Source organism: Falco punctatus (assembly GCF_963210335.1).
Source record: "Falco punctatus genome assembly, chromosome: 4".
In the NCBI taxonomy this organism is placed as follows: Eukaryota; Metazoa; Chordata; class Aves; order Falconiformes; family Falconidae; genus Falco; species Falco punctatus.
In genome coordinates, this window is record NC_137583.1 from 45,213,543 (window position 1) to 45,231,972 (window position 18,430).

General features: G+C 44.9%; 2 protein-coding genes across 3 annotated transcripts in view; one reads left to right on the plus strand and one right to left on the minus strand.

Annotated features, from left to right (window-relative positions):
- GDF1 (growth differentiation factor 1) lies at positions 1-4,812 on the plus strand. Its single transcript, XM_080384230.1, has 2 exons — positions 1-283; positions 1,332-4,812. The coding sequence occupies exons 1-2, from the start codon at positions 7-9 to the stop codon at positions 2,165-2,167; spliced, it is 1,113 nt and encodes a 370-aa protein (XP_080240356.1). The 5' UTR covers positions 1-6; the 3' UTR covers positions 2,168-4,812.
- UPF1 (UPF1 RNA helicase and ATPase) overlaps positions 4,501-18,430 on the minus strand; it is a 24,423-nt gene continuing 10,493 nt past the window's right edge. The window contains exons 6-24 of one of the 2 annotated variants that reach the window (XM_080384204.1): positions 18,182-18,343; positions 17,487-17,571; positions 17,165-17,263; positions 16,845-16,962; positions 15,865-16,024; positions 15,617-15,735; positions 15,176-15,340; positions 14,831-14,945; positions 14,503-14,646; positions 13,839-14,052; positions 13,492-13,609; positions 11,713-11,869; positions 10,552-10,694; positions 9,687-9,861; positions 8,860-8,941; positions 8,169-8,330; positions 7,620-7,837; positions 7,019-7,141; positions 4,501-6,899 (exon numbers count right to left, since the gene is read on the minus strand). In XM_080384204.1, the coding sequence (XP_080240330.1) occupies positions 7,022-7,141; positions 7,620-7,837; positions 8,169-8,330; positions 8,860-8,941; positions 9,687-9,861; positions 10,552-10,694; positions 11,713-11,869; positions 13,492-13,609; positions 13,839-14,052; positions 14,503-14,646; positions 14,831-14,945; positions 15,176-15,340; positions 15,617-15,735; positions 15,865-16,024; positions 16,845-16,962; positions 17,165-17,263; positions 17,487-17,571; positions 18,182-18,343 (2,556 nt within the window). In that variant the 3' untranslated portion in view covers positions 4,501-6,899; positions 7,019-7,021. The remainder of the gene's footprint in view (positions 6,900-7,018; positions 7,142-7,619; positions 7,838-8,168; positions 8,331-8,859; positions 8,942-9,686; positions 9,862-10,551; positions 10,695-11,712; positions 11,870-13,491; positions 13,610-13,838; positions 14,053-14,502; positions 14,647-14,830; positions 14,946-15,175; positions 15,341-15,616; positions 15,736-15,864; positions 16,025-16,844; positions 16,963-17,164; positions 17,264-17,486; positions 17,572-18,181; positions 18,344-18,430) is intronic. The other variant, XM_080384205.1, reaches the window with a different exon arrangement.

The window sequence follows — 18,430 nt, forward strand, 5'->3', positions numbered from 1 at the left end:
GCAGCAATGGGGCTTCTCCCCAGCTTCAGGGCCAGCCTTGCCTGGGCTCTGCTCGCCGCCGTTCTGGCCACCGAGTTAAGCTTGCAGGAAAGTTTGCTCTTAAAATCCTTGGGTTTGAGCACCAAGCCCAGCCCCAAATCCCCCGTTCCTGTGCCCTCTGTGCTCTGGCGGATCTTCCAGAAGAGAAAGACGCTGCCTTCGGCAAACAAAGACCTGGCAGATGGCTGTAGGGTGGAGGAATTTAACGTCCCTGGGAACATCATCCGTGTCTTCGCTGACCAAGGTACAGAAACGCCATAGTTTGGGCCCTTTACTTTGGGAAGCCCCTCCGATCTCTGGGCTGGGAGATTTTTTCCTCCAGTCCTTCCTTTTCCATCTCTGGGGTGCAGCAGGAGAGGCTGGGGGGGGACGGGGCAGTGCCCTCCAGGAGAAGTCACTGCTCTGTAGGCTCTGGTCCCTCTGGATGTTGCAGATACAATTATTTAGGGTTTAGAAACACGTCGGTGGGCAAGGTGGCAGGGTGAGGGTGTGGAGCCCTGTCGGGCTCTGTCCTGCCGTCGCCTAAAGCGGTCCAGAGGTGCTGGTTTGATCCTGGGTGACCGGCGTGGCCCGTTGGGCTCGTGGCAGTGGAGGTGACTCATTGCCTGGGCAGTAGCTGCGAGACCAGCACCCAGCTCAGGGCAGGGACCAGATGCTCGGGCAGGGATGAGATGCTTGGCCATTTGGCTGTGTCCCCCCCTCCTCCTTTTTGTCCTCATGCCTCTGGCTGACCCTGGGGCACATCTGGCTGCTTCAGCCTGTGGCCCCTCTGAGCCGTGTTCTCAGTTACGTGGGAACTGTTTGACTGGTGTCCTCTAGGCCTTGGGAGCTTCTCTTGTGGTTCCAGCTTTCCACGAAAACCTTGGGCTGGCTAAAGCAGGCAGCTTACCCGCTCCTAAACTTTGCTGCCATTTGTCCTCCTTTCCCCTCCATCCCAAACAGCCGGCACCCACAACAGCCTGGCCGGGGGGGGGTAGATGTTCACAGCTGGGGAAAAATAACACACCAAGAGGTTAAGTAGCATACAGAGGAGACGCTGGGATGGCTGTAGCATCCCGGTGCTGCAGGCTGGAGCCTGGGCTAGTGTTTGTGCCTCCAGACCTTTCTGGAGGCCGTGCCATTGAGCTGGTAGCCCTTACTGCAGCCTAGTCATCTTGATCCGACAACTGCAGGCTTGGCTGCCCGCCTCTGTCCGCCCCATCTTCCTCTTGCTGCACAGCCAAGAGCTTAAACTGGAGTGTTGGGAGGCTGATCCCGCACCACCACCACCATCTCTGTTTCTCCTTTGTCAGGCCACTTCATTCATAACGGGCAGCCCCCGAGGCTGCTGTGCCTGCAGAAGCGCCTGTACTTTAACCTCTCTGTGCTGGAGGAGAGCGAGCGCTTGACGATGGCTCAGCTAGAGATCAAATTCAGCCACAACTCCTACCACACCTCCAGCCAGGGGCAGGTTTTTGAGCTGAGGCTCTACCAAAGCTCCCAGCTGTCTCTCCGGGGCATGCCCTCGCAGGAGGGCAGCCGAAAGCTGCTGGTGGAGCAGTCCTTCGCCCAGCTGCACAAGTCTCTCCTCTTCAACCTGAGCGGGGTGGCGAAGGACTGGAGAACGTACAGCAGGAATCTGGGCTTGGTCTTGGAGATCTCGGTGAGCAGTGGCGGTGGCGCATCAGCCCTGGCAAGCATGGGACTGCAGAGCCTCTGTGCCAGCATTGATTCCTTCCTGGACACCTCTCTTCTGGTGGTGACCCTCAGCCAGCAGCAGTGCAAGGCTTCCAGGAGGAGGAGAAGTGCTCACTACACCCCGGTCACTCCGAGCAACCTCTGCAAGCCGCGGCGGCTTTACATCAGCTTCAGTGATGTTGGCTGGGAGAACTGGATCATCGCCCCGCAGGGCTACATGGCTAATTACTGCCTGGGCGAGTGCCCCTTTCCCCTGACAGCGGAGCTGAACAGCACCAACCACGCCATCCTCCAAACCATGGTGCACTCGCTGGACCCGGAGGGCACCCCCCAGCCCTGCTGTGTCCCCGTCAGGCTGTCCCCCATCTCCATCCTCTACTATGATAACAACGACAACGTGGTGCTGAGGCACTACGAGGACATGGTGGTGGATGAGTGTGGCTGCAGGTAGCGGAGTGGCTGGGGGAGCGCGTGCCCTGGGGTCCCCGAAGCACTGAATGATTGATGGAATAAATGCAAGTGTGTTAAATCCCCTCTGTGCTGGTTTCCCGGTGGTGCGTTGAGCGCTGGAGCTTCCCCCGGGCTGCTGGGGAGGAGGGCTGGCAGGGGGGGAGCGGTGCTGGAGCTGTGATTGATTAATTAGGGTGCTCGGCCCTGCGTGCAGCCATCGGCCGAGGGATTATGATCAGGTCTGGTGCTGGTTGTCTGTGCCGTTCTCCACGGACGATGGCAGCACCAGGTTGTGAATCCCGGGCCCCTTGTGCTTGTCCGAGCTGCTGCTGGTGCCAGCCAGGCACCCGCTTGGGAGAGCAGCAGCGGGCCTGCATTTTTCGCCTTTTTGGCTACATGCTGCAGCTTTCTCAGCGCAAAAAAGAAATTCCTTCTTTTGGTGAAATGATGCTGGTGGTTTCCCGTGTCCTGGGTGCAGGGCTCAGCTGCAGCGTGGCCGTGGCGGGAGGAGTTGGTGCAGCAGGAAGAGGTATGATGTCACGGCAGGAGCTGCGGCTCCATGACTGAATCCCTTCCCGCAGCATTTTCTCTTTTGCTGTGGAACAACTTTTGCTCTGCGGTTGGTGATGGGGCGGTTTGGGGCTGGGCTGTGCGTGGCTCGGAGGTGCCACGTCGCCAAATGCATCCGTGGTTCTGTCCGGAACGGCCCCTGGGAGCTGTGGGGCCAGTTGCTGTGCGACGGGTGTTTTGGCTGAGGATAAGGGTGAAGCAGGGGGCTGAGGTGGGCGCGGGGTGGGGTGGTGGAGGCTCGCTCCCTCCCAGCCTGCTGGGGGTCAGTATTTAATTTACCTCATTTGCAAATTGATGAGACGGGGCTGTGTGTGCGCTTGTCCCTGCTCACCGGCAGCTGCAGCGGGAGCCAGATGGCAGCCGAGCATCGGGCACCGGCAGCCCTGCTGTACCAGGCACCACGTTCACGCGGTTGTGCTTTTTAGCAATATTTTAATTTTTTTTGGTTGGCTGCGGTGCTCAGTCCCTCGCAGTAGCGTGACTGTACTCTCATTTAATGCCACTACCAGGAGCCAGCAGAGCAGCACTGTGCAGCGGGGACCCAGCTTTGCCCCTCCGAGCACGGTGGTCACCGACGGGAGCATTGCTGCTTTTCTTCCGCGGGGCCTTGCAGCAGCTGGGGGTCTAAAGCCTGGGCCAAGCTCCAAAGCTGCTCCCTGTGTCGTGTCAAACCGTGGGGCCGGGGTTGAGCACCAGCTGCTCCAGGCTGGGCTCTCCTGCCACACCTGCAGCTTTGGGTTGTTTTTTTTTTGGGGGGGGTGGGGGCAGGGAGAAAGAAAAGGAATCAGAGTTAGACTTGAATTTTTTGTCTTTTTTCTTTAAATGTGAACCTGACAACATAGCATAGATTAGTATTTTTTTGTTTGTTTGTTTTGTACTGATGCTGCGTTGTCTTCAAGGCGTGATGAAGTATTGCCAAGCCAAGCCGGACCCCTCCCTGGGGGGGGGGGGCACTGAGGGTTTAACCACTGCTGGCTTTGCAGAGGAAACGTCTCGCTGTCCCCTGCAACGGTGTTTTTCTAACACCCCTGAAACATGTAGCTGAACCCCGAGACTGGAGCAGCTCCAGTGCTTCAGCTGTGTGGTAACATCCCTCCGTTTCCACGTCCAACTGCGTTTCCCAACAGCGCCAGGGAAGAGCTATGCTGAAAACCACCTCAAGCACTTCAAACCACTTAAGGGCTTAGAGTCGGCATTAGGCAAGCAGGAGCCAGCTACTTAAGATGGGCAGAATTAAGAAAACCTTGAAGTATTAGGGGTTTTTTGTACCTGTGCTGCAGCAGACAAAGGGGCTGAAGGGCTCAGCTCGTGTAACACGTGGAAAGGAGGCTCAGGGCCTGGCTCCCCAGCACTGTGAGCAGGAGGCAGCCCCGGTGTAGCTGCGCTGAGCTTACCCGCAGGGTGGGCAAAGCCAGGCTGAGCCACCTGGAATGGAGGGAAAAGCCCATTTTGCGTTTACTGCAGCACAGGGGAAGCAGGAGGGGGATGTTCCAGGCCTGCCTGGTCACCTCTACAGCCAGGGTTTGGGAGCACCTGTGGGCCACCGTGCTGGGGCTTGCAGTACCCCCCTTTGAGCCTGAGGGAGGACAGGTAGGGCATCTAACAGTGTTTTCACACTTCATTTGCTTACCCATGTACACTATGCATACACCACACTTTTGTACTAGTCTGTGTTTAAAAAAAGTAATAAACTTGAAGTTTATACAATCAGACTAAGTTTTAATGAACATTGCATGGTTTCATCATTGAAAGGTAGGGGCCACCTTGAATGCAAGAGCTGTTTATTAATATTTTATTGATGACAAACAGGTTTAAAACAAACTGAGACAAAATCAAAAAAAAGAGTAACACCGTGCTAGCACTGATGTCTGGATTTATAAAACTCAGAGTAACTGCTACAAAGGAAAAAACCAGCACAAAGCAGAGGCAAGCATTCCTGTCAGTGAAATAAAGGGGTGAGGGGAGAGGAGGGGGTTACGTTACTCAATGGATTGCATTGCACAGAGGGTTACAGCTTAAACCTATCAGAAAAATCTATGCAACTACGCAGTCTACGGAAGGAAAAAAATTAAAAAGCCCTTCGGCAATGTTAATAAATAAAACAGTCCATCTTACAAGGAAGGAAGGTGGCCTGTGTCTCCATTCTTTCACATTTTAGAAGTCTAAACTCTGGAGGCTTTTTATGAGAAAAGAATGGGTTTCATTTCTGGAAAGTTTCTTTTGCAGTTCTCAAACTATGTTCGCTGCAGGACCGAACAAAAAAATTTTGAACACCTGTTCCATGTTTATGTGCACGCTACTCACAGTTTGTGGGTATGCTACACCAGGTCTGCACTGGGGGAGAGACACTCTTGAAAAACTACAGCAAATACAGGTTATGAAAGCGGTCAACAATCTACAGAAAGGACAGTAATGAAAGGGCTTCCCCCCCAGTTACAAAAAGTGGGTTTTACGTCATTTAAGTACATTCATATGAGAGGTATTTTGAGTTCCCCCAAAAAAAAGACTAGAAACACTTGGAGCCCTTTGAGTATAAAGCTAACTTAATTCAAACTTTAAAAACACCGAGGTTAGTGAATCACACTCTACTGTTCTTTGCCAATTAGGAGGTAGAGGTTAGTCTAATTTAGGGATCTGATAAAAATGGGTCTGTAGGAATTTTAAATTCTCTGCGCCGTTTCTAAAAAGGTTTAGACAGAAATAAAATGCTCCCAGTGTTCCCATATGACTTATTTAAGACATGGGTACAACTTAGAAATTGGATGGCTTCTCTTATGTGCTGTTTTTGACTTCCAGCTATTTCTCAAGCCAGCATTGATGGCACAGCCGTGTCCACTACCTGAAAAATAGGCTCCGGGTTTGGTTTTCAACACCTGAATCTTTCAGCTATCTGCATTAATCACCGAAGAAGCCACACAAAAGCCTAACCCATTATCTCTAATTATACCCAGCTATCAGAGGCCACCTTCCAACAACTGCCTGCTTTGTCCGTTTTTTTCCAACCTTCTTCGGTTAACATTGTAGAGTCTTTACTTCAAAACCAATATAATCCCCAGTTTCCACTACTTCTTCCCCAGGTCTGAGGGAGCAAGTAAAGCAGGCCTGTTAGCATCTTTTTCCTCCAGGGCCGAAGGGCACAGGAACCCATCCCCTTTCAAGCGCAAAGTTCATCTTACAGAAAGGCTTGTTTTTCACAGAGTAGAGTCCAGACAGTAGCCAATTAAAGCATACAGAAAACACTTTGAAACCCTCCTCCTGCTCGAGCGCGCAGGCTCCTTTCACTCTAACTGCTATCCAATGTAGGAAGAAGAGGCTGATTGCTGCAACTTTAAAATCACACTGAAAGTTCTCAAGGTTGGTGCTCTAATTTAGTTTTGTTTTAAACTTTTTGTAAGCTTCTCAGAACAAGGATCTCCCAGGTCCACCACTAAGAATTCAGAGACAAACTTCTAAAAATTCAGTGCTCCTTTGAAAGAATCTCTTTAAAACCACCTTGTCACAAAAGACCCGTTCAGAATGTGGGCGACACGATGACACTAGGATTTCAGAGCCAGTGTTGGACAACAAAACCTGCATCTCAGAGTTGAGCATCAGCTATGTTCTGCTGGATTTCTGCTTGGCTTGCTGTCACTTAGGAACTCTCTCTCTCTCTCTCTCTCAGATACTCTGCTTCTAAAATGTAAACAGTTACTGCTAAAATATAGTACCCCTTTAAAACGAGAACAACTCTGAGATGAGGGTTTTCCTCTCCCCATCTGCTCTGAAAAGTAATGCCCTGCTCGCAAAGAGAAGTATGGAATGAAGTGAAACCTGCTTAAGGCCCTTCTCTCGAGCTTGTTTGACTGGGGGAGCAGGGACTCAGCTGACCACTCATTTCAGGGTGAGTTGCCTTCCCAGTGAGGCGCCAGCCAGTCCTTCAGTGCGCTCTCTCCTCTCCGGTCAGTCTCCTTGTCTCAGTGAGCTAGCAGTGGGCTCTCTCGCGCGCGCTCCTTTCTCTCTCTCTCCTCTCCGTTGGTTGGTTTCTTTCTCCTGTTGCTCTCACACAGTGGTGCTTCAGTTTTAGCAGTGGAAAACAGGTATCCATTTTATTTTATTTTTTTTATTACCCAGAATAAAATGCTGATGAACTAAGCTCCACACAAGCTTAGCTCTTCTTCCTCAACCTGAAAGCAAGAAAGCAAAACAACAGCTGCATTAGGGATGTCGCTTTTAAGACAGACACTGTGTTCGTGAACTTAAATCAGGGAGTAAGAAGCAGAGGACTGAACCTCAAGTGCCTTACACTCTAATACTGTGACAGTCCCGTCACTCCACCATGTTGATATGCACGTTCACCCTGGTAAGTAGAGTCCTGTGACAGCGCCACGTCAATCTGAGATTTAAACTCATCACCAAGGTAACTGTCCTGAAAATGAAAGTGGGTGTTAAGCCTTTAACTCATTATCAAGCTCAAGTCCTCCCTTACAAAGCAGAATGCCTAGCAGCCAGGGTTAATAAAGAAGTCTGAGAGGTTTGGGTTTGTTGGGGACTTGTTGAACTGTGTTCTGTTGATTTTTTTTGGGTTTTTTTTTTTTTTTTTAGATCTACTTTTTTTTGCTGCAAATTACCACAAGCATAAAGGGGTTTGCAATAGCTGGCCAATGAACAGGCAGGCAGTTCAACATTAAGGCTCAAGTTCAAGTCTCTACATGCAGCATTTCACTTTTATTCTCAGGAGTACTTAGAGAGCCCACCAAATGGAGGAGTATGAAATGCTGTGGCCAAGTCATTGAAAATTGTTTTAGTTTCCGTTTTCCTTAGTACTAGGAAACAAGGATGTGCACACACAAAGATCAACACAAAACCCAGGGAAAAGGGCACACCATACATCAAATCCTGCTTACCTGTGATAATTCTGGTTGGGAGAGCCCAGGCTGACTCATCTGTGATGGCTGACTCATGGAGATATACCCCTGAGTCAGTGGACCCTGGGAGAAAGGCTGGGACACCACATCTTGGCTCGCTTGACTATTCGGAAGGTTTGACTGACTAGTTCCAGGAATCCCAAAACGATTTTTCTGGCGCCCACCACGACCAGTCTTTCCTTTTGGTGCCCCACGTCCTGGAAAAGCGTTTATCCCAGCCAACAGTGAGAAGTCTTACACATGCAAACGTGTGAGAATTAACTTTCTAGAAAGACTTGACCACTTGCAAGACACAACGTTTTACAGGTCATCAACATAGCAGGTGCAGAGAAACCAAAAGGCAGAACCACCAGTGCAGATGCAGCAAAGGGACACTTGCTAGTGGCTGCAGTGCTCCCAACTAAGACTTACTACCGAAGCACATCATCTACTCTCATCAGCGCTGCTGCAAGAGTAGCAAACCCCCCCATTCTTCAACTTCAGACCTAAATTGTGGGTTTTGCACCACTTCACCCTTGCCCCCAATACCTGCAGCTGGTCCGTTAGCCTGGCCAAAGTACCCCGGCGGTGGCATCGGTGGCATCACAAGGTTGAAAGGGATAGGAATGTTCATAGCAGTGACGTGGCTGGGGCCAGCACTGATCATCCCAATCTGGTCGTGGGTTTGGAAGTACATGTTGGATGGGCGCCCTGAGGAGGGGAGGAAAGCCACAGTGATTTCAGGCACGCTGAATATTTAGAAATCAATTAATATTTCTGCTTTTAACAGTAAGGCAGGATTTGTAAGCAGGATAAATCAGAATGAGAAATTGAAAGGACAAGCCTACCACTGCCAAGAACCACCAGTATTTCCAGTTCACCAATTATTCCACACTTGAAAATTTCAGACTTGGCAAACACATGTTCCTCCCTACAGATACTTTTACTGTATCTGTAAAATTTAAGATTCTTGAAACATTTACACACAGACACACACACACTCCCTTCCCCCTCATTTTTCACTTGCTCTGCAGACATCAAGTTAAGACTGTAGGGGCTTCTATACACAGAGAGCAAAATCCAGGCACCTCATGAACATTCTCAGTCCTCAAATTCTGTGTTTTTCTGGAGTGGCTCTTCAACCGTTTAGCAGTTTGAGGTCCATAACGTACCACACCCCAAGGACTAATTGAGGAAAAAAATTATCTATGAAGGTGTTAATTCTGATGGCTTCCTTTACCTTGACTGCTCCGGTCATAGACAGATCCTGGAATAATAGCCTCGCGTGCGTCATACATGGCAGTAGTCATGAAACGGGCACCCTGGAAACATTATAGGAATTAGACAAAGCCTTTGCACAGAAAACTTTGCACTGCAACCTCAATGTAAGTTATTTTGGGTAAAAAGCCAGAAAAACTCCACAGATCACACCTACTTTACAAGTGCTGAGGAAACTAACCAGTTCTAACACACAGAAAGCATCCAATGATCATTTCAACTTCATCATGACAACAAGAAAAAGAAGTTAAGATTCTACAGGCAGCTGATCTCAAACTGTGAAACACTGGATGAATTTTCAGTCCATTCTGAGGTTCTGATGATAGCTCTCCCCTTGCTCCATCCCTGCCGCTCTCCTCCTGTGATGGCGGACAACCTTCCTCCCGCAAACGACTACTTATGTTAGAGGACTAAGTATAAAACTTACAGGTTGAAGATTATAGCATAATGCTATTAAGTATACGTGCTTAATGAGCTTGCCATTTCTACAGAAAACAGCTACTTTGTTTCGTTCACCTCAGAAGTTACCCTCTCATAAAATTTTGCAGTAAATAAAGAGCAATAATTTAAAAAGCACACTAAAACAGCTTTTTTCTACGAGTGCTCAACTTGGAAAGAGCTGAAGCAGCAACTGACTTGAGTCACACATCATTCACTAGGCAACAAAAATGGAAAGTCATGGCTGTGTGAGGCTACGTAGGTGACTTTATTCCATCCATTTCTAACTGATCAATCGATCCCCAACTGTTTCGTGCCACAAACATCTGAGAGAAGGAGATGTCAACTTACTGGGTTGATGGTATTGACAAGTTTCCGGGGTTTGCTGAACTGCATAAGGCTTTCCCGGAGGTTATTCAGTGGTCCCTCCACCAGAACCTTCTGCTCTTTGTAGTAATTCAGTAGGTGATTCCAAAGTGGTTGTTTAGACAGTGCTTTTGGGTTCCCAACAATAATTACTCCATACCTGTACAACAGCAGACAGAGAAACTAAAATTAACTTTGACTAAAAATAAAGCCATGCTACATATTAATGTCAGAACAGCCTTGAAGTCAATCTCTTTTGCAGTAAATCAAGGCACATAACAGAAGCCCATGACAGTGGGACACCCCGATACAATTGTTTTGTTTACAGCAGATGATTTCTGTAGTATGACAAAAGACTTGAAAGGAGATTGCTGCAGTCAGTTTCTCAATAATCACAAGCTTCCTTTTGCAGGCTTACCAAACCCATCTGTGTACCCAACCAACCACCACCCTGCACTGGTTTGCAAGCTTGCAGAAACCAAGGAAGCCAACCAACATAGTGTTGTACTCTTCTCAGTAATCAAACCCATTAAGAGAAGCAAAATGGGAAAATGGCTGCTGGAAGGGATAAAGCAGCAGATGAAGGGAAGAGTGCTGTCCTGCAAACAAAGGGGAACGACATGGCGACTTCTGCTAACTACTGATGCCACATGGTGACGCCAATTAGGTTGAGATTGCTCCTGTAAATTGTAGGGAACTTGGAAATATTCAGGTTCCCTTAAACCAGGTGGAGTGGGGAACGGTCCTGCTACCCACAAAACACAGACCTTTTGTTAGGTGGGCTGTATTGATGCTTTAGCAGACCAAATTCTGTGTCTAGAATAGATAAGTTTGCTTAATTTTACTTTACCTTGCTCTTGTAAGAGCTACATTAAGACGCCTGGGGTCATTCAGAAACCCTATTCCTTGGTGTTCATTGGCCCTCACACAAGAAAGGATAATAAAGTCCTTCTCACGTCCCTGGAAGGCATCCACACTTGCAATTTCCACTTCCTGAAACAGAAGGAAAACATGTAGATCACGGAAGCACAGTGCAAAACAGTTACGCTACCAACAGGCATTACAAAATGCATGGGCCATGCACTAGCAGCTCCCATCATTTGACAAAAATGTTTTTTTTTTTTTTTTAAATGATGAGTGATTTAGTAATTCCACTGGTCAGTAAATAGTTTCCCTAAAGAGGAACAGACAGTCTCAGTTTAGGACAAATTACTTTTATATTCACTGCTTTATGGTTCTCATATTTCCTCCTCAAAACTGGCATTTGCACTATGGAAAGCATTCCTTTTCTAGGTATTTTGCCAAGAAGACTTCTGAGTATTCCAAAACCTTGTAGTAAGATGGGTCCAAATGAGCACTGCTACCCCCAGCTACCGAGAAACCTGAATCAGAGGGACAGATCATTCCTGGCAGAAGGAAAAGTATTTCCACTAAGTTTTCCTTCAGTGAAAACACTGACCAAGTTCTCAATATTGCAAAACAGACTACATTAAACATACAACCATCTTGTTTGTAGCAACAAATGTTCATGTTTGGTAGAGGAGTTCTACTGATGCAAGGACATGTTCCCAAGCAAATAAATAGTATGACCATCAGAATTTATGGAGCTTGGTTTCCTGCATGTCTCTTGGCATGGTTCTTTTATCCTACGGCACAAGCTGACTGAAGCTTTTCCATAGCTGAAGCACTAATGACCTCTCCCTTCTGTGCCTCCGTGAGTCCTCAGAGGAGAAAGGAAGGCTTCAGTGCGTTCCAACAGAGACCCTAGAGCTTTCTCCTTTATCTGGCCAACTGCTCCCCTGACACTTACTGGCACTCGATACCTCTTAAACTCTTCTCCCCAGTCTATTTTAACCACAATCAACTAAAAAATTCAAAAATGACTAAGAATAAACACAGACTGACGCCTAAAAAGCCAGACTAAAAATGAAAATATTGTGAAGTTTCACAATATCTGACTTTTCTAGCTTCTCTGCATCTAAGTGCTCTCATTTGTTTAACAACTCCATACCTGGTAGAGTTTCGTATGCAAGGAACCACTGAACTGCATGTACTGCACCAGATAGGATCGTTGACCTTCGTAAGGAGTAATAATGCCAATCTGATCTGGTTTGGCACCAGCTTTCAATAGCTTTGTAGTTATCTTCTCCACATTGGCAGCTTCCGTCCTAGAAAAAGAGATTTGTTTATCTAAGGAGAATCAAGGCATTAGGTTTAACTTTCTGCAAGTTAATGGGTCTAAAAAACTTGACCACGTACCCTGTGCTAGCCTTTTGTCAGAAAGGCTACTTCAGGAAAAAGATCAATTTTACACCACTCAAACACTCAGATTAATTCTGCTTAAGCATTCACCACTAATCACCTCTTGACTTAGGCCAGACACAAGATATTCTCAGCCAGAGGAATATGAGCAAAAGCCAACATCTCAAAAAAAGGTCTCAGAAGGACACAGAAATTTCTTCTTACATACACCTCCACCTTCTCAGAGCTACACAACTAGACTTTCTGGAACAATTAAATTCACGGTGGCTATCATTCCAAGATGGAACTAATTAGTTAAAAGTACATGTGTACATTTATGAGCAAGATCATTAAAAATGTTCCATCCCACTGTGCGAACGGTTCCTTCAGTTGCTTTATCTTCTAGTTTTAAATACAGACTGTTTTTAATGCCAGTCTCCCTGTCAGCCAACTATTGTGCCATTTGTGTGTGCACAATCTGGCTTGCTGCATTCAGCAGTCTTGCACATGCTGTTCATGAAACAGACAGATTAAAAATATCACAGCAGATATTTTTCTTAAGTTGGGCTGGTTTCCCTTCCAGGCACATGAACACACACATACAAATAAGAGGAGTAAGGTGTTTTAAGCTCACTAACTGAAAAAAGTGGAAAGTGCAGGGAAAAAAAAAAAAAGGGGTAGAAAAGAGAAAATTAAGTTCCCATTCCTTTCGCACCCCACCAAAGTCTAAGAATTAGGACTCTACTTCAGGAGCTATTTGGATTCTGGCCTCAAAATGCAACTTGATCAGCATTTCCTGCTGCAGCTGCAGTCAGTTGACTCGCCTAATATGTGGAATGAATTTGGGCCAGCACTTAATTGTCCCATGCTCCTTATACTACTAGTGAAGGAAAACACACATCTCCACAGAACAATTCAAACCCACTTAAGATCTGAACTGCTCCCATTGCAGATGCCTTTTTCTCTTTGTTTACTGTAAAGGGAGCCTAGGGCAAATCGACTCCAAAAGGCAGCTCAGCCTGCACTATCCCTGATGGCAGCTTTTATTAAAAACCAGCACACAAGCAATTCCAATCATAGCTGTTAATAGGAAACAACGTTTTATTAATTTAGAAGAGCTACTGCAGAACATAAGAATCGATAACACTGAAGTACTGTATCCCAGCACACAATACATTTGAGGTCGGGGGTTGGCTCATTTGAAGCAGATACCACCTTCACAGAAACAGAAGTAACTTCTTTGAAAACACAAGCCTTTATTTAGCTGTTACGCCTTTATTCGCACAGCAAGGCACCACAAGTCACAGTGAATACAGCATACTGTTGAGTTTTGTTGCAGAGATTCTGAAGGATACAGAAATGCTGAGCTATTTGGTCTGCAGCAGGAACTGTATACTGCACTCTCCTGACTTCATTTAATTGTGACTGTCTCCACGAGATGTCACCAGACTGTTAAATGGATCTGTTAATAATCTCCTTTACATTTGAGATGCACTGGGACAAATTTATTTTTTTTTAAGTTTATATCTCAGCATTTAATTTTGTTTACCTGTTTAAGTAAGAAGTGCCTGAGCTGGCAATTTCTTCCTGTCCTTGTGTAACATAGAAAAACATCGGCTTATCTGGCTGTGGCCACTGGAAATCAAAACCTTTTTTCACACGGTCCGCTGAAGAGCACAAAACCAGTAAGTAAAAAAAACAGTTAGCACTGTGCTTTACTAGCAAACACACTTATTCTCATATCAAAGCACTGTAAAGACTCAACACCAAGTGCAGTGGCAATTCTTTTTTTAGGCAAATGTATTAAAAAACCCCTCATCTAGATTAAAGAAGCCTGCCTTTGATCCTTAATGAGTGGAAAAGAAAATAATTCGCAGGAGTATCACTCTTGCTTACCTGCAGTAACACCATTCTGGAGTGAACCCTCATAGAAGATATTGGATGGAAAAGCACTCAGTGCAGGATGCATGCGGTACTGCACTTGTAGGCGAATTGGCCGAATCCCCAGCACCACAAGCCTCTCGAAGAGAGACTGAGACAGGCCAGCCTTTGCAGCCTTTTTACACATCACAACAGGACCAAGCTGGCAGTGGTCACCCACAAGAATAAGCTGTGGAAAAAGAAGGTTGCAGATTTCTAAGTTATTTTCTGAAACTGGCCCAACAGCTAGAACAATAGCAGTATCCTACTATAAAATATACTACCAAGTAATCAGTCTGACTTGTAATAAGCTTCAGATCTAATTTAAGGCTTATAAACCTTTAGCATCCACTAGCTTTTCAGCTGATCATTTTCAATTAAGATCTTATTTGGTCTCCACATTGTTCCAACAGCACCAACATATTCCAGGCAAAGATTATGCCACAGAAACAGAAAACTAGGAGGACTAACACAAAATAAAATCATTTAGATCTATATTATGGAACCACCTTCCATGAAAGGAAAGGATTTTGTATCCTTACGTGCCTACACTGTGAGTGTTACTGCTTGATGCTACTTCCTCTATTCATAAACTCTTTCTTTAATGACATTTTCTTTAGTGAAATCCAATGGCTCCTACCTGTTTTGCTCCCAGGACAACTGGCACCATGCACTCCGGCTCAGTAGCCTGTGTGCTTTCATCAATCAGAATGGAGCGGAACTGCATTTTTGCAAGTCTTGGATCACCAGCTCCCACACACGTGCAACAGATCACATCTGCATTCTGAAACAGAAACAGAACTGAAATTAGTCAAGTAGGTTATCAACAGACAGTATTTCTACACCGAAGTATATTCAATACCATCCCAGGAATCCTCCCAAAATTTAAGTTGTACGCTGATCTCTACCAGCAAACCTCAACTGGGAGAAGGCAATTATTCAAGCTGCTAGAAGCGAAGGAACCTTACCATAAGTAATTCACGCTCTGCTGTTCGTTTCAGTGCACGATAACGTTTCTCATCAGCAGATGACAGTTCTCCAGTTTCATCCTTAAGCTGCTGCAGTTTCTGAAGCTCTGGCATGCTGAAGAGAAAAACCAGAATTTTGCTTTACAGCCTAATTAAGAACTGGGTAGGATTATGGCAGAACTCATTTGTAAAACTAAATATGACACATGTATAGAAGCAAAAAGTTATCACATCAAGCAAGTATCACATCATCACCACAGAGTTAATCAGTTGTGCCCACCACAACACTTCAGTTGATTTTTCACCCCCCACCCGCCCCTCAACCACCCCTCAACCACTTCTTACCTATCCATGTTTCTGATCTGGTTATGTAATGCCAAGAAGGAGACAGGAGAGTCAATTGCCTCACGACTTTTAGCACACAGACGAACCACTTTCAGTCCAGTTTGATGGATCTTCTCAGTCAACTGATCGACAGCTATATTACTTGGAGCACAGACTAACACAGGCCTTGACAAAAATAAAGCAAGAAGTCAGTCTCAATACACTGTAAAACTTTTTTCCAATGGACCTGTAATAAAACCATGCATTATGGCACACACACCCTAAAACATGCTGCAGAGAAACATTTTCTGAAATAAGCACAAATCTTCCCAGAAAAATATACTTCTAGAAAACCTTACTAGCTCAATGATACAAGTTATTTTAGTTTTTAAAATCAAGTTGATTCTTTGACCATTAATATTGTAACCTTATACATACAGATTTAGGGAGAGCAGTTCTTACCCATTGCCTTGTCTAGCCAGATGATAGACGATTGTGGCTGATGTCACTGTTTTTCCGGTACCAGGGGGACCCTGAATAAGGCTCAGAGGACGCTGCAGGACAGTCTTCACAGCATAAACCTAAAAAAAAAAAAAATTATTTTATTGCTGTTTAGCATTCTATGCATAGGAAGTTACAAATTTGTTCAACCTCTATTTATAAATTCTTCATCATATTCTTTGTGTGTAGTAAAAAGGAGATGAGGTTACCTGAGAATGGTTGAGATCAGGAAGTCCTTGTGCTGTAAAGCGCTTTGGCAACTGGCATTTAATAATTACATCTTCTACCTCATGACCTAACAGTTTGTGATAGATGTACCCAGACACTGAAGTCTCATCCACAGCAAATGTTTTTAAAGCACTCTGCATTCTGAAATGAGGGAAGGACGGAAAAAAAAAAATATCAGTATGACTTCAAATACAACTATCCACAAGCATCCTACACAAAGGTTAATCAGACATCAGGCACAAATGCCTTGGGGAAAAATGTAGAATGCCTGCTAATAGAATTAAGAGATGAACATTAGACCCCGAGAACACCGCTCTTGTTTTTCCCTATGTGAATACTACAAAGTATTATAACCAGAAAAATCCACAGAGAAGCACCAGCCTCCAAAAGAATTTGCAGTAGTAATTTTAGGTGCAAGATTTGAAGAAAATGTGTACTCATCTTCTCTCTTTCACTGTAATAAACTCCTAACAAAATGCAGTACAGACATGTCTGAAGCTTACTGACGCCACAGCAGATTCAAATGCCTTGAAATTTCAGCTAGTTAAAGCAACTCAAAGTTTAGAATGCCATCTCAAATCAGAGCATACTTCATGATGGAGCAGTGTTCAGGAAGCTGAACTACAAAACAGTTTTTCTTCATACGTTCCAAATATTACTAGACATAAGGTAAGTTTCTCCCCTTGATGTACTTACAACAAACCCTAAGCATCCCTTCAAAATGAGAAAAAAAAAGATAGTTTGATGGCATTCAGATTAATTCCATTTCTAGTAAAAGTTAGGCTTGTTGCTCTATGAACCAGTTATCATGTTCATAGACTTGATACGTTGGGCATACTCAGATTTGATTGCTAGCATCACAAAACAATACAACTTGTTCAAAAATTCCCACCAAAGGTAAAGGAAAATATACACATCAACTGCACCCACTATTTGCAAAGGTTAAGTGCTTTCTCAATACCTGTCAAAGGAAGTTGACTTCCATACAAAATCCACCTGGAAGTTATGAGTAACTTCCACAGGTGCTCCAACGCTGCTCCTCAGCTCAATGGCTATCTCATCACCATAATCTGTAGAACCTCGTTAAGTAGTAATCTATAGCAAAAATTTGAATTTTATTTTCCCCAATTTTGATTGGTTTTTTTTTTAGCAGACACCCAGCCGCCCACCCTCAACAAATTAAAATTATCTCAAAATTACTTTTGTACACAATTAATGATTTCTTGGAGAGACTTAAACCTTCAATTAAGCCTTCCTGAAGGCTCACTAAGTAAAGGATACTATCAGGAACTTTGATAACATGACCAATTCCTTTCCATAAAGGAGCCAGGTCTCCTTTATACCTCAAGCAGATCTCATCTCCTTGCATAAGACGCATATCTACAAAGGAAGGAAAAAAACCCCACACTCAGAATATTCACCAAGAAACAACCATTCCCCGACACAAAAAAACCCTTACAATACTATCTTATATCCCAGGCCAGATCACAGTTCTTTAAAAACTTATGTTATTCACTGGGCAGTAAAAAAAAAAAACCCAAAACCAAACCACACAAAACAAAACCCAAAAAACCCTGACAAAACATAATCGAGTTGTCATTACCTGAATCAGTCTTTGGCAAAGTGAAATAAGCAATCCTTTTCTTGTTCAAGCCCAAGTCCCATCTCACTGTGATGTTATCTTGTGTCTAATGGTAAAGAAAAAGCATCTATTATGTTCTTAAAGAGCTGTTTGCTGATACTACAGCCCTCACTGTCCTATACTTTGAAACAGTAGAGAAATACTAAACGTGCTGTACCAACGTCACAGTACAGAAAAATCTCTGTATTTATTCCTATGGACTGAGTTCACACCATCTACAGAAGATAATTCTGTTCTACGAAAGTTACTTAATGAGAAATGAAGTCGTAATCACCACTTGCATTATTATTCTCTCACCCCCAACTTTAAAACATTCAGTAAGTGCTTGCATGACCTCACAAAATTCAATGACAACATAAAAGAAGGTGGCCAAACTGCAGTTCTATGATAGAACATGGTTCTTGGAAAGATGAACTTTGAACAAAGGTGGAAGTTCCCAAGTATTTCAAGCTCTTTTTTAAAACCTCAATTTATTTTCCTTTCCTCTCCCTGCTACCATACATCACCATTACTACTGTGATTACTATGATGTGACAGTACTGTAATAAAGACATATATTTGGGCCTTTGTTCTATGCTGTTAAGAATGACCACGTGCTTTGATACCTGAGAACTAGCCAGAAGCCCCCTCAAACAAGCGTACTTCAAGCACATTACCTGAGACTCCTTGAGTTTCTTGTCATAATCTGCCTCAAGCTTGACTAGAGGACCGAATATATTTTGGTATTGATAAGCATCTTCATATCTAAGCAGAACATGCTGTGGTTCTTCATCAACACCAGGCTTTTCTAAGTCCTCAAGGGTTGCAGATGGATTTTCCTAGAATGTAAAGCACCAGTGTTTTGTTTCAAGGTTTTAAGCACAAACAAGTGATAAGCTCTCACTGTGCAATGGACTGGTAATAGC